We start from the raw sequence: 15031 nt of genomic DNA, 5'->3' as shown, positions 1-15031 counted from the left end.
GGAGTTCTCCATGAAAAGCATTCTTGAGAAATATGCCAAGTCATATACTTATGTCTAAGTTAAGCCTTATAAGCACTTCAGTGTTGCTGCTCAGACAATGCCATACTTCTGGCACAATATTGCAAGGCTCGCTGTCATAAAAGCATTACTGAGTTTATCATTTTAATTAGAAGTAAGGAAAAGAAGCATCATTATATGCCTGGATTATTCTTACTACCCTAATACCTCAAAGCTTATTCTAACAATAAGCAAATTGAGAAAATAAAATTAAAAAGGCTTTCTCTTACTTTGATATTGCTTGGGCATCTTGCCTTTGATACTGACTTACAATCACCAGATACTAAATCATAGCCAGCTTATGATAAAATGCTTACATTCTAAAACAATATAAGGGTTTTCTGGGTGCTCCCCTTGTCCTGCAAACTACAGTCAGAAGACTGATCTTTTGGATTAAGAGAATGACATAGTCCCATTCTACTACAGTTAGCAAATTCCATCTACTTAAAATTAACTTTAAAATTCACATTACATTTACTAAATGGATGTGTTTTTAAAAAAACTAATCGTATTAGGTGCCTAAACTAAGGGGGTGAGGGTATTTTAACTGCATAACAATAATTACCTATTCAAAGAGAAAATGTTAGATAATTCTGTTTTGAAAGTTTACCTCATTCTCCAATAACAAACTGCTATTTAATTACAAATGTGTATCTTCAAATTATTTTAAAATAATTCTCCCAATTCAACTAAAAGTCTTGGTACCTTATGTAGAAGATTTTCTACTAGACATCAACTAGTTCATATCAAGAAGATGATATTTTTTGACATCAAGCAGCTTTTATTCAATGGTTTTAGGACACTAAAACCACGCTGGTTTTACACATGCCTGAAGAAACTGTCGTATGCTGGGGGTTTGCACAACACCTTATTTCAGTATTTCACATTACTGCCAATGTTTTGACATAGAGATACCAGACAGTGCTGCTGCTTCACCCTGGACAGCTTCATTATATTGACTGGTGCTCTGTGATGAAGTATTACCATTCAGTGGGTCTGTATTCTGTGTTTCTTGCTGGGCATCGGTGAGATCTTTCTGGTTCGGATCAGAGTTAGTGCACTTTTCTGAGTTGGATTCATCACTCAGAGGAGTGTCCAAAGAGACTACTTGTAGGACGATGGATCTGGGAGGACAGGTTGTACCATCGCTTCCCTGACTACTCTCATTCTGTATCCTTGTTGTCTCTTCCTGTAACTGTGCATCTGTGGAATTTCTGCTTTGCTCTTTTTCCTGTTCACGAACATCTTTCACAAGTTCTTCTACAAAGAGGGAACAAAATATGTGAATTAGATAAGAAGGACATGCCACGATTGTTTGATTTCAGAGTAGTGATTGATAGAGCTGCACATGAGAACATTGTGAACACTGACTTTCTGCATGAGGACATGTGCATGGGTGTGCTTAATATGAGTCAGATTTTGCTACTGGTGGTTACACTATTGCAACTGAACCATAGTGGTCCACTTTCTGGTTTAGTCTGCAATATATACCTCTTTTTTGGCCATAGTACAGAGCAACGAGCATCACCAGACACACTGTAAGCTGAAGGATGGGAGCAGGAGGACCCCATCCTGCAGGCGCATCCCTGCAGTGGTGTTTACCTCCAGGACTAGAAGGAGCAGAGCTCATCAGTTCTGCAACAGAGAAAGGACATGGAGGGGAGCACCCTGCTGGGGATGGAGGAGGCATGAAAATTAAAGGGAAGCCCTGAAGAAAGTTGGCCTATCAGTCTGGAAAAGCCCAAAATATCAGCAATACAGAGCTCCAGGTAGAACAAGTTACAGAACGTTACATGCATGCAATCCAGTACTGCTGCCATCATGGCTAATGGCACATGAAGAATGGAAAGGAATATATATGAGGCATAATATGCTTCAGGGAACAGCAGCTATAGGAGAAAACAGGTCTGTGGAAGGCTCTATTCCTTCTCTATTGAAGAGACTTGGAGAACAGTATAAATGAAATGGCCCAGGGTAACGGGAGACAGAACAGAGCAGCACAGAGAGGTGATAACAGGACTAGGAGATGAAGAAAACAGCGAATGGAAAACTTGTGCTGCAGGTTGAAAAGTCTGATGAAAAAAATAACTGTACCTTCATGGAGGGCCTATCTGTCTTGCTATTAGAATCTGCATTTCATAACTTCAGATTTTAGATTCTGTATACTACTATAGAAGATACAAAACACTACTAATTTAAAAAACTAAAGCATTGCAGCTTGAACACCTGAACAAAACAGCTTCCTGATATTGCATAAAATTTCAAACTTGGCTGCGCACATTGTATTAAGGAAGGAAACCAAACACAGAATTATTTGTTGAGTTCAACTGGCAGCTCCCAGAAACTCTGGATGTGAGTGACCAGTCCAAGTCCTGATCAAAACTGGTTGCATATGACAACTGAAAAACAGCTCAGTCCATAATCACCTGTCTACCACAGTCAGCATTTGGCACCTGCATCACCTCACTGTTCTGAATCCAAAAAAAAGTTCCCTTTGGCCTGTGCAATGGGACAGAAAGGAACATCTCCAAACTGGAACTGATGTGCGGAAGTTAAATAATTTCCCCCTGTTGTCAGTTCTTCCACTTCCTGGCATACTTTTTAAAAAACCAAGAATCTTCCAATTTGAGCCAGTTTCTACATAGAGAGCTGCTCTTTTTGGACTCTAAATTTTCTGAAACTTGGACAGGTACTCTCTTTCTACAGACTTTTTGTTAATAGCTAATGCAACTCTTTCTCACAAAGAAACAGATAGGCTAAAGCCATTAAGAAACAGATATGCAACTTGAAGCAAATCTGATGTTCAATCTAGATTAAAGCACCTCAGACCTCACAGCAGCCTTCCAGTATCTGAAGGTGGGCTATAGGGATGCTGGGGATGGACTCTTCATTAGGAACTGTAGTGACAGGACAAGGGGTAGCAGGTTAAAACTTAAACAGGGGAAGTTTAGATTGGGTATAAGGAGGAAGTTCTTTACTGTAAGGGTGGTGAGGCACTGGAATGGGTTGCCCAGGGAAGCTGTGAATGCTCCATCCCTGGTGGTGTTCAAGGCCAGGTTGGACAGAGCCTTGGGTGACATGGCTTAGTGTGAGGTGTCCCTGCCCATGGCAGGGGGGTTGGAACTTGATGATCTTAAGGTCCTTTCCAACCCTAACTATTCTGTGATTCTGTGATTCTCTCACTCATGGTATAATCTACCTACCTAAGGCTTTTGTCCGAAGAAACTGATTTACATACCATATTTGCTTCCATATGGCAGAGCTACAAGCATTTTCCTTAACTTTATAAAAAGACCCAAGGAAATTCCAAGACAAAGTATTTCAGATGCTGGTCACATCCACTAATAATTTGAGGAAAGCAAAGTTGAACTATAAACACACATAAAACTGTAGTATTAACTCAGCTCACACTACAAAAAGTGTCTTTTTTAACCTGAAAGCTGGTAAGAACAGACAGTATTTTTCTCACAGAATGGTGTTTTAGGAAATTCTAACCATAATTCAGGTTTGTCTTGGTGTAACTGGGTGGCTGACCACTTTATTCTCCTTTAGAAGTCTCAGAATATTCATATAGAAAGCTGAATATCTAAACTTAAAATTGTTTCCCTTTACTCGCTGCTAAACTTACACTGGCAAATGAGGGTTAACAGTTTAATCAGAACAATGCCGATGGCCTGTTCTTAATTTCTGTCATGCTGGTCTTTTATTTCTGTGACTGCCCTTGCTATCATCTCAAGCATGGCTGTTAAGGAGATCTAAAATACAGCCAAACTCTCACTCAAGTCCATGCACATCTGATGGATGTTGCTTTTGAAACAGAGGGTCTCTGCATGAACTTACACCTGATAACATCCTAGTTAAAGTCATATCTATTGCGTTTAAACTGCTGCAATGCTATTTGCTCCAAAAGTGAGTGAGTAGAAAAGAGTATGTGAGAAAAATATTATCTACTCTAAGCATGAAAAAATACTGTGGAATTTTAAAATCAGTGGAACTAAAACTGTTGTTAAACATTAGCTGGTTTATGCTGATAATCACATCTGTGATTACCACTTCATAGTGATCAAATTGCAAAGTCACTGTCAGGTAAATAAGCTTGAAGGAAAGTATCTTGTCTACTTTGGAGGAGTTTCTCCAGGGGAGCTAGGAGGAGTGGCTGGTAACTGTGACTTAGACTGAGAAGCCTGAAGTACAAAATACTCTACGACAATACCACAACGTTAAGACCCCCAATCCTTTTTCTTAGTATTAAGTCTCTCATCTGCTGGACATCTAAGACTCTTTTATCTTGCTTTGCTCCACTCAGCTTCAATCCCTATAAAATCTACTGCTAAAATGATGAAAAATACTGGATTCTTACGGTATATCAGCCACTTGTGGAATATGCTATACGTGTTGGAAAAATAAAGATTTCTGCTTTCCGAAACAGCTAATAGTTGTAGTCTGTATTATATAGGACGTTCATGTTGTATAAAAGAATTGGCATTGCTGCTGCCATATCATTATTGAACAGAAATACTTAACAGCCTTTAAAAAAATCTGAGACCATGTGATGGTTTTGGCTGGATAGATTCAACTTTCGTCATAGTAGCTAGTACAGGGCTGGTTTTTGGAATTCTGCTGGAAATAGTGTTGATAACACTCAACACAAGCTGAGCAGTGCTTACACAGAGTCAAGGTTGTTTTTGCTTCTCACACCACCTCACCAGTGAGCAATGCCAGGTATGGGAGGAAACACAGCTGGACAACTGACATCAACTGATCCAGGGGGTATTCCATGCCACATGATGTCATGCTCAGCATATAAAATGGAGGAAAGAAAGAAGGGGGGGACATTCAGAGTCATGTATTTATCTTCCCAAGTAACAGTTAAGCATGATGAAGCCCTGTTTACCTGGAGATGGCTGAACACCTGCCTGCCGATGGGAAGAAGTGAACTAATTCCTTCTTTTGCTTAGCTTTACCTGTTAAACTATCCTTATCTTAACCCATGAGTCTTCCTGTTTTCTGATGATTCTCTCCCCCACCCCACTATGGGGGAGTGAACAAGCAGCTGTGTGGGGCTTAGATGTCAGCTGGGGTTAAACCATGACAGTCCTTTTTGGCAGTGTGTGGCTGAAAGGCCTCAAGATAACAACAGATTTGACTGGAATGTGCTAGATTGAATTATAGCTGTTTAGCTATTAATTGGCAGGCTTCTGTGCTTGTCATGGGGATAACTTGCCTTACTATATATTAGTCTAGGGCTTGTTAGTGGCTGCTTTATGCTTTCACTGCTTGCTGTGCTGCTGTACTGCTTATCCTCTTACTGTGCTGTGCCTGGGCATATTTTGGTAACAGTAATGGCCATGTGCCTTGGCTGGCAGAGCATTGCTGCTGCTCCTGTGCTACTGTACTAGCTGGAACCCCAGTGTGAACTTGAGTTAGAATAGCAAGTAGAATCGCAACCCTGGACTTTAGCAGGGCAAACTTTGGCCTCTTCAAGCGATTGCTAGGGGAAATCCAGTGGGCTAGGCTGCTTGAAGGGAAAGGGGCCCAAGATAGTTGGTTGACGTTCAAGGACTGCTTTTTCCGAGCTCAAGATCGGAGCATCCCGACACGTAGGAAGTCGAGGAAGAGGGTCAGGAGACCTGCGTGGTTAAATAGGGAATTGCTCGGTATGCTCAAGTGGAAGAGGAGAGTTTACAGGTCATGGAAAGAAGGGCTGGCCACTTGGGAAGAATATAAGGCTGCTGCTAGAGGATGTAGGAAAGCTGCTAGGATGGCTAAGGCCTCCTTGGAATTAAAGCTGGCGAGAGGGGTCAAGGACAGCAGAAAGAGCTTTTTCAAATACATGGCAGGTAAAACTAACACCAGAGGCAATGTAGGCCCGCTGATGAACGGGACGGGTGCCCTGGTGACAGAAGATACAGAGATGGCAGAGTTACTGAATGACTTCTTTGTCTCTGTCTACTCTGCTGGAGGCAGTCCTGAAGAGCCCTGTACCGCTGAGACCCCGGATGAAGATAGGTCAACGGAGCGGTCTGCCTTAGTCGATGAGGAATGGGTTAAAGACCAGTTGAGCAATCTGGATATCCATAAATCCATGGGTCCAGATGGGATGCACCCGCGGGTGCTGAGGGAACTGGCTGAGGTCATTGCTAGACCGCTCTCCATCATCTTTACCAAGTCTTGGGAAACGGGAGAGGTGCCTGAGGACTGGAGGAAAGCAAATGTCACTCCTGTCTTCAAAAAGGGCAAGAAGGAGGACCCGGGTAACTATAGACCGGTTAGCCTCACCTCCGTTCCTGGGAAAGTGATGGAACACCTTATACTTGGTGCCATCTTAAGGCATATCAAGGATAAGAGGGTTATGAGGGGCAGTCAACATGGCTTCACCAAGGGGAAGTCGTGCTTGACCAATCTTGTAGCCTTTTATGAGGAAATAACACGGTGGATGGATGATGGTAGAGCGGTGGATGTGGTCTACCTCGACTTCAGCAAAGCGTTTGACACGGTCTCCCACAGCATCCTTGCGGCTAAATTGAGGAAGTGTGGTCTGGATGATCGGGTAGTGAGGTGGACTGTGAACTGGCTGAAGGAGAGAAGCCAGAGAGTTGTAGTCTATGGGGCGGAGTCTAGTTGGAGGCCTGTATCTAGTGGAGTGCCTCAAGGGTCGGTACTGGGACCAGTATTATTTAATATATTCATTAACGATTTAGATGAGGGAATTGAGTGTACTATCAGCAAGTTTGCTGATGACACTAAGCTGGGAGGGGTGGCCGACACGCCAGAAGGCTGTGCTGCCATCCAGAGGGACCTGGACAGGCTGGAGAGCTGGGCGGGGAATAACTTGATGAAATATAACAAGGGAAAGTGTAGAGTCCTGCATCTGGGCAGGAACAACCCCAGGTTCCAGTATAGGCTGGGGAACGACCTGTTAGAGAGCAGTGTAGGGGAGAGGGACCTGGGGGTCCTGGTGGACGACAGGGTGACCATGAGCCGACACTGTGCCCTTGTGGCCAAGAAGGCCAATGGCATCCTGGGGTGTATTAGAAGGGGGGTGGTTAGTAGGTCGAGAGAGGTCCTCCTTCCCCTCTACTCTGCCCTGGTGAGACCTCATCTGGAATATTGTGTCCAGTTCTGGGGCCCTCAGTTTAAAAAGGACAGGGACCTGCTGGAGAGAGTCCAGCGCAGGGCAACTAGGATGATTAAGGGAGTGGAGCATCTCCCTTATGAGGAAAGACTGAGGGAGCTGGGTCTCTATAGTTTGGAGAAGAGGAGATTGAGGGGTGACCTTATTAGTGTATATAAATATATAAAGGGGGAGTGTCACGAGGATGGAGCCAGGCTCTTCTCAGTGGCAAACAATGAAAGGACAAGGGGTAATGGATACAAATTGGAGCACAAGAGGTTCCACTTAAACCTGAGAAGAAACTTCTTCTCAGTGAGGGTGACGGAACACTGGAACAGGCTGCCCAGGGAGGTTGTGGAATCTCCTTCTTTGGAGACATTCAAGACCCGCCTGGACACGTTCCTGTGTAGCCTTATCTAGGTGTTCCTGCTCCGGCAGGGGGATTGGACTAGATGATCTTTTGAGGTCCCTTCCAATCTCTAACCTACTGTGATACTGTGAGTTGAAGGGACTGTGACCTGTGGATGAGTCCACATGGTGAGTAGAACACCCCAAAGTATCTGTGGCCATGGATAAGACCATGCTAGAGCAGGTACATCTCGAAGCCTCTGTAACCATGGTAATGTCTGTGCCACTACAGGTATACCTCTGAAGGGACTGTGGCCCATGGATAAGCCCTTGCTGGAGAAGATACACCTTGAAGCATCTGTGGCTGCGGATAAGCCCATGCTGCACCAGGTACATCTTGAAGCATCACTGGGTGTGCTTGAGGTCATGCTGGAGCACCTCAAAGCATATGCCCATGGCTAAGCCCATGACAGAGGAGGTACAGCCCTGGAGCAACTGCAGCCAGGGGCAAGGCTATGCTGGAGAAGGTTTACTTCTGAAGGGACTGTGGCTGTGGGTGCCATGCTGGGGCAGGTATCTTCCCGAAGGCATTGTGGCCCAAAGAGAAGGCCACACGGAACAGGGGCATCTCAAAGCAACTGTGGCAGTAGACAACTCTATGCCACAGCAAGTATATCTCTGAAAAGACTGTAGCACACAAAGCTCCGTTTGAAGCAGGTACACCTCTAAGGGACTGCAGTCTCTGCATAATCCCAAGTGAGAGCAGGGGCAAGGTGAATGCAATTTCATTGCAGTGTTAAACCCAATGGTCTGGTCCAAAGGACCAGGGGTGGGGATTGCAATGGAAATAACTTTTAACCCAGGATTTGAGTTGTATGTTATGGGAATTACTACAGCAGGAACTGTCTGAACCAATAGATGGTTCAGACCATCAGCAAGTAGGCTGGGGGTTCACAAGGAGCTGGGAGGGGACACAGCAGGGATAGCTGACCCCAACTGACTCAAAGGATATTCCATGCCACACGATGCCATGCTCAGCATATAAAGTGAAGAAGGTAGAAGGGGAGAGGATGTTCAGAATTATGGTGTTTGCCTTCCCAAGTAACAGCTGAGCATGATGGAGCCCTGCTTACCTGGAGATGGCTGAACACCTGCCTGAGGATGGGAAGAAGCGAATGAACTCACAAGTTTTCTCACTTTTAGTCTTGATTTCCTACTGAAGAAAGTGAGCGGCTTAGTTGCTGGCTGTGGTTAAACCACAACAGACTGGGACAGTGACTGAATAACTAGAATTCAAGCAGGGCACTGCTAGGTTAATACCCTTAGTGTAAGAGAAGCAGAGCTGGCATGATGTCCAGCAGTGCTGGACAGTAAGGATTGTATTAAATACTGTGGCAGAGCCTCTGCCTTCACCCATCCATGAACTGCCAGGACATCCTGAGAACAGCAGGCAAAGCTTCTGCTCTCACCCTGAACTGGGCTTCTGGGAAGAGCAAGTTCCTACTCCTCTAGGTGAGCTGCTGAGATGAGCTGCTGAAGTGAGCTACTCACCTCAATTGCTGAGATGAGTAGCTCGAGAGAGGAAGCCTTCAACACCGGAGCAGGGGGAAGCTCAGCTTCCAGGAGCCTCAACTCAGAGTGCCAAGAGCCACCGAGGGAGCCTCAAGCCCTCAACAGGACTTGCCCAGGAGCTGGCAGCTCAGCTGACGCAAACAGAGACTCTCAGGGGCCAGAGACAGGAGGAGCAGCACCAGCCCTGACTGGGTAAAACCTGCGCCAGGGAGCGCGGCGAACAGAGCGGGCGAACAGGGCGAGTCAAGGCAGTTTGCGCGGGATGGTGAGCACTCACCTTATGACCAGGGCCTGGTCTAGGAATTCTGCTCTGGCTGCCCCAGCACTGGCCAGTGTAGGCACCCAGACAGAGCCGAAGAGAGGGGAGGCTGCAGTGCAGAGCTCGGGGTACAGAAAGTGCCTGCACTGGTCTTGTCAGGGAAGGGTACACAATGGGCAGGACTACACCCAGTGCTCCCTGGTGGAGGCCCTCCTGCAACAGGAGCTGAGCTGCGGCACACTGCCAATAGGCTGAAAGATGTCAGGGAAGCTGAGAGGAAGCAGGAATGCTTGCTCCCGGCCCAAACTGTGCAGGGGCCTCAAGTGTCCACTGCGGCTCATGGAGGAAAGAAGGAGGCCGTTAACCCACGAAACTGGGAATTGGTGACAAAAAAAAGCAACAAAGAAAGGAGGAAAAGGACAATTAAAAGCAGGGACTTCCTCCTAAATCTGTTGTCCCCACGCAGAACCGCTTTGCTGTCCTGTGCAGGGGGCTTATGAGGAAACACACTCGCACCAGCAACAGCCGGCTGATGCACTGGGAAAGGAGATCTCTACTGGTGCTGCCAGGAAAAAGCGGCGGGTTGTAGTAGTAGGGGACTCTACTTTGAAAGGGACAGAAGCACTCATCTGTCAGCCTGACCTAGTTTCAAGGCAGGTGTGTTGCCTATCAGGGGCACAGATCAGGGATGTGGCAGAGAGGCTGCATGCTATTACCCACTTCTAGTGATCCATGTGGGTGCTAGTGATATAGATAGCAGTAGCCTGGAGAACATAAAGAAGGACTACAGATCCCTGGGAGAGGTGGTTAGGGGCTCTGGAGCTCAGATTGTCTTTTCGTCAAATCTCCGGGATACAGGGGAGGACCTAAAAAACGCCAGGAGGATTGGCCAGGTTAGTAAATGGTTAAAAGGGTGGTGCCATAGTCAGGGGTTTGGGTGTCTTGAACATGGGACCCAAGTTTGTAGGCCAGGTCTAGCACGGGCTGGTGGAGCTGGTCTGAAAGAAGGGGAAGAGCAGCTTTGGTAGGAGGCTTGCCAGACTGGTCAAGGAGGCTTTAAACTAGATGTGTTGGGGGAGGGGGGCATCATTCCATTCCAACACACCCAGCCAGCACCTATAATAAATGCTTGGAGTAATGTAGAAATATTCCAGCCGCTCCAGCCAGTGAGCCGGCTTCATTTGGAGCTCAGCTCAGATGCCTCTATACAAACACCCATAGCATGGGTAACAAACAAGAGGAATTAGAGATGTGTGCACATCTACAGGGGTATGATATAACAGGCATCACAGAAACATGGTGGGATGGCTCCTATGATTGGAATGTTGGAATGGAAGGTTACAGGCCCTTTAGAAAAGACAGCAGATGGGGGGGTGGAGTTGCCCTTTATGTTAGGGATAGGCTGGAGAGTATGGAACCCTGTCTGGGGACAGGTGAGCAGTTAACAGAGAGTTTGTGGGTCAGGGTTAAAGGGAGAACAGCTATGGGGGACATTATTGTGGGGATCTGTTACAGACCGCCTGATCAAGAGGACTCTGGATGAAGCACTCTATAGACAGATAGGAACAACCTCACGCTCACAGGCCCTTGTTCTCATGGGGGACTTCAACCACCCTGACATCTGTTGCCTTGAACACTGCCAGGGATGGAGCATTTATCACCTCTTTGGGCAGCCTGTTCCAGTGCCTCACCACCCTCACAGCAAAGAACTTCTTCCTTATATCTAACCTGAACTTCCCCTGCTTCAGTTTTAACCCATTACCACTTGTCCTCTCACTACAGTCCCTGATGAAGAGTCCCTCTTCAGCATCCTTGTAGGCCCCCTTCAGATATTGATAATAATATTGATAAGAGTATGTCTTATTGTTGTTACTGGTTTTGCTGTCTCTGTTTTAACTTACTGCAAGTGCCTGGAGCCAGCCCTGTTTGCATATTTTCAACTGTTTGGTATTGTTTTCTTTACAAGAACCCAGTGTTACTCAGCAAAATTTGTGTGAGTTCATCTGTAAACCAAACGGCTTCTCACAACCAGTCTGTTAGAGGTGACTCAATCTTATCCCTCTCTTCTCTACTTCTGTGCCATTTCTGAACTCCTGCCTTAGATCACCATCCTTCATGAGAAGCAACAATGGCATCTGATACATAAACACAGTAGAAGTGGTGACTTTCTTCCCTAGAGTTCAGGCTGGCTGTTGGGAAGGTGATTGCAATGCATTGTTTTGTTTGGAAAACTGGCAGCAGTTGTGAGGCAATAGCCAAATTTCAGAATAGTTGAAAAATTCTGGTACTTAGTAATTTGACATGTACAGAAAACATAGTGATCTAGTGAACTGCATTTAACTACTGAAAGTGATTTCTCTCTTTATCATCAGCTACTACTCTTCTTTCAGCACTTCTTTTATTTGGCTAAAAAATCTCTGAAAACTGAAGTGGGTTTTTTTTGTTTGTTTCTTTTTTTTTTTAATTGCTTGCCAGACTGGCTGGTAACACTGAATTCCTGTCAGTCTAATGAAGGACTAAGTTGTCCCCAAAATACTAGAGTTGTCACCCGGCTTAAGCTCTCAAAGACCTTGTGTTCTCCAAAGTATCACTGTTCTGCCACCACGAAACCTCTGGTGAGTCTTCATTATCAACTACAACACTGATTTCCACCAGCTCAGCTACAGTACTTCCTGTGTACACAGCAACACTTTCAAGACATGGTTTACTAAGTGGTGAGGAAGCTTTTCTACATTTTGGTACTTTCTCTTCTGCATATGTCCATCAGTTTTCATCTCCTGACCTTTCTGTAATAAGAAACAGAGCACTCAGCTACTAACATCTGCACAGTTACAGGACTTATGATACCTTTTTGTCTCCAGCAACTGCACCACTTGAATATGTACTGACTTAACAAGGGTGGAGAGGAAAAACACAAAAGCCAGGTGTGAGCAGAACATCTCGGATCAGCTAATGGCAGTGACTGCCACAGTGCTAGACCCCAGTAAAGCAAATGTCTGGTGAATCACATTGCTATTTTAATTGGCTATGTTGAAAATATGCTACAAGATAAGCTACAAGAACTTACCCTTACAGAGAAACATAATGACATTGAAGTATTAAGAATTAGCAAAGCTGTTCACCTTGACTAAGAATTAAATTGAGGATTCTGCAATGAAGCATGATGCTGGACATTACGGACTCCCTGCGTATATTATCACAAACTTTGTTTTCTAGGCTTGCCACTGCTTCCAGAAAGCAGTGACAAACAACCAAAACTGAGACAAAATGGCAAGGAACTTCACCCTTCTAGAACTGTTCTCACAACAGCCATTTTACAGAGACAAGGAAGCAATAAGCATAAAAACTTTGCAGAAAATGAGAGGACTGATCCTGGTAGCCCTGGAACTTGGAAGTAAGTTTAAAGACATGTCCAAGAGTTCCAAAGAACAGTGATGTTTTGCAACCAACCATTTTCAAACCCAAGAATACACTGCGGTAACATACAAAGTTATTTAGACACTTAACTCTTTCCTCTTTCAACTCCTCACACATATTTCATCACACATCTAGGAGTATATAAAGCCACTGCAAACCACATAAGCCAGTGGCACTTGATGTCACAGCATTACATCATATACAAAATGCAGCAAATATTTGATTAGCTTTGGTTAAAAATTTGGTTAAAGATTTGGTTAAAAATAATTTGTGAGTTTATAGTTTCCTAGGGTGGCTACCTCTGCCTTTTACTTCTTTTTTGCTGTTTAGCTGTAAGCACAGGGGCTTGAATGCTGAAACTTCCAGGATAGGGGAAGGAAGGGACATGCTGCTCTGAGCCTCGTAGAGGCAAATGGTGTTTAAAGTCATGCAGTTTGTCACACATGGAGGACAGCCAGTGTAAACTCCAGGGGTACACAGAACAGGTTCAGTTATCATTCCTTAGTCAGTGATTTAACAGGTACTGCTAATACAAAATGTTTCTTGCTACTCTTAGCTCAATCCATTCACTGTAATTGCTCCGATCATGGTGAAAAAAATCTCCTTTTCCCACTGTTCTTAACACTTTCCTGGATTAGCTCAAAACCGGCTTATGACCTAAAGGTTTTAGCATTGCAATTAAAATCCCTGTCACTGGTCCTAGATGGGACTCCTTTAGCCCCCTGAATTTATTTTTATCTAACAGATTAAAACAGTCCAGTAGGGTAGATTTCATGTGCCAAACTGTCAGTCGTTTTCTGTGACTGTCACACATCCTCCCACTACCCGTCCTTCCTAACGGCTGCTAAATCACATTAACATGCTATCAGCTCATCACTCTCACATTTTTGCATTTCAGCAGATGTTACTCTCTTCTTATTAGTGAGTCTGCAGAGAAAATCTTCCAGACAAAATGGAACCAAACCCTGTGGTTATTGTGACTAGAAGTATGCAGGACTGAAAGTGCCTGAAGGGGGCCTGCAGGTACCATGCAGAGGTCTTTCAGAAGAGACATTTCTTATTCAAAGTTGCTGCCCACAGGGGAAATAAAAATAAAGCTGATCTCTACTCCAAAGATGCAATAGTTGTCAGGTTTTCATATTATTATTATCAAAACTGAACACAGAACAGTGCGAGACCCTCTTTCACCCTCACCTTTTTTCCACCCTGTCCTGGTGTAGTCAGACATACCACCTTTGAGCCCTGCAGCCCAGTGCAGGTGCTGCCTGCCAAAGGTGTTGAGGACAAGATTTGTCAGCAATCACTTTCCACACAAATAATGCAACCTTTGGTCACGTAATGTAACAGTTAATTCTTCGTAAGAGTTATGCAAGAATGAGTACAAGTAACACTGCTCTTGTATTATCCTGAAGATGAACAATGTGAGCATGCTTCAGTCATTGGCCCATTTGACTGCATGTTGTATTCCGACATATTATTATACGACACAAGGTAAGGGATCTAAGCTATCTGTACCTTTTTTTGCTCAAATGTAAATCAAGGATAATTATACTTATTTATCCCTGTACTTCTATTTACAATGACATCTACTGAATAGAGGGTAAACATGATTACTAGTCCATACCCTTTTGCTCTGAGCTTGCCAACCACTAGCAGCTTGATTAGTAAAACTTTAGAACATTTTTATACAACAAAATAAGCATGATGGAATACACACGGTAGGCATAAGAAATAAGCATTGTGTTTTTAAAATATTAATCACTGTGTTTCAGTGTCTCTGTGTTCTAAGAATTGCACCATGAAGGATCTCATTTGATATTTAAATCTTTCCCAACAAATTGTGTGTTTCTTACAGCCTTCTCCGTAGGTCAATAATTTCCAGACCTTAAAATCCATTTAGCAAACATTTTCTCTAATGGAAGAACCTCAGACTTATCTGAGCATCTTTACTGTCTATTTGCTACAACTAGCACAATTGCAAATAGCAGCAGCACAGGATGGAAGTGTGTCCTTATCACTGTGTTGAGTTGAACAAAGACAGATTATCTGGTGATTAGGGGTTTGGAATATTAATTAAACATCAAGGCTTTCAAATTAGAATCCCAGATGTTTGATCATTATGGTAATTCCCTGTTAACAGCATTCCCTGAAAGGCCTGAGAAACATTCCTCTAATTCTCCAGTGGTGAAAGGTTGAGAACCCTTAGGCTATAGAGCACTGAGCTCCTCTGCATCAATTATACAAGACATGGCCTTTTTAGCAAG

General features: G+C 44.3%; 1 protein-coding gene across 7 annotated transcripts in view; it reads right to left on the bottom strand.

The window, feature by feature from the left end:
* Positions 1 to 15031, bottom strand: part of PDE1A (phosphodiesterase 1A) — a 223382-nt gene that overhangs the window by 9048 nt on the left and 199303 nt on the right. For 6 of the 7 annotated variants that reach the window (XM_061379068.1, XM_061379079.1, XM_061379057.1 and 3 more), the window contains one exon: positions 1042 to 1317. The exons of the other annotated variant lie outside the window; for it this stretch is intronic. In XM_061379068.1, coding sequence (XP_061235052.1) covers positions 1042 to 1317 — 276 coding nt within the window. The remainder of the gene's footprint in view (positions 1 to 1041; positions 1318 to 15031) is intronic. 7 annotated transcript variants of the gene reach the window in all.

The sequence above is a fragment of the Neopsephotus bourkii genome, unplaced genomic scaffold (assembly GCF_033783945.1).
Source record: "Neopsephotus bourkii isolate Nb327-2 ecotype Australia unplaced genomic scaffold, CSIRO-AGI_Nbou_v1 NB_196, whole genome shotgun sequence".
Lineage (NCBI taxonomy): Eukaryota > Metazoa > Chordata > Aves > Psittaciformes > Psittacidae > Neopsephotus > Neopsephotus bourkii.
Note: the sequence above shows the minus strand (reverse complement) of the source record. Positions and strands in the feature narration are given on the sequence as shown.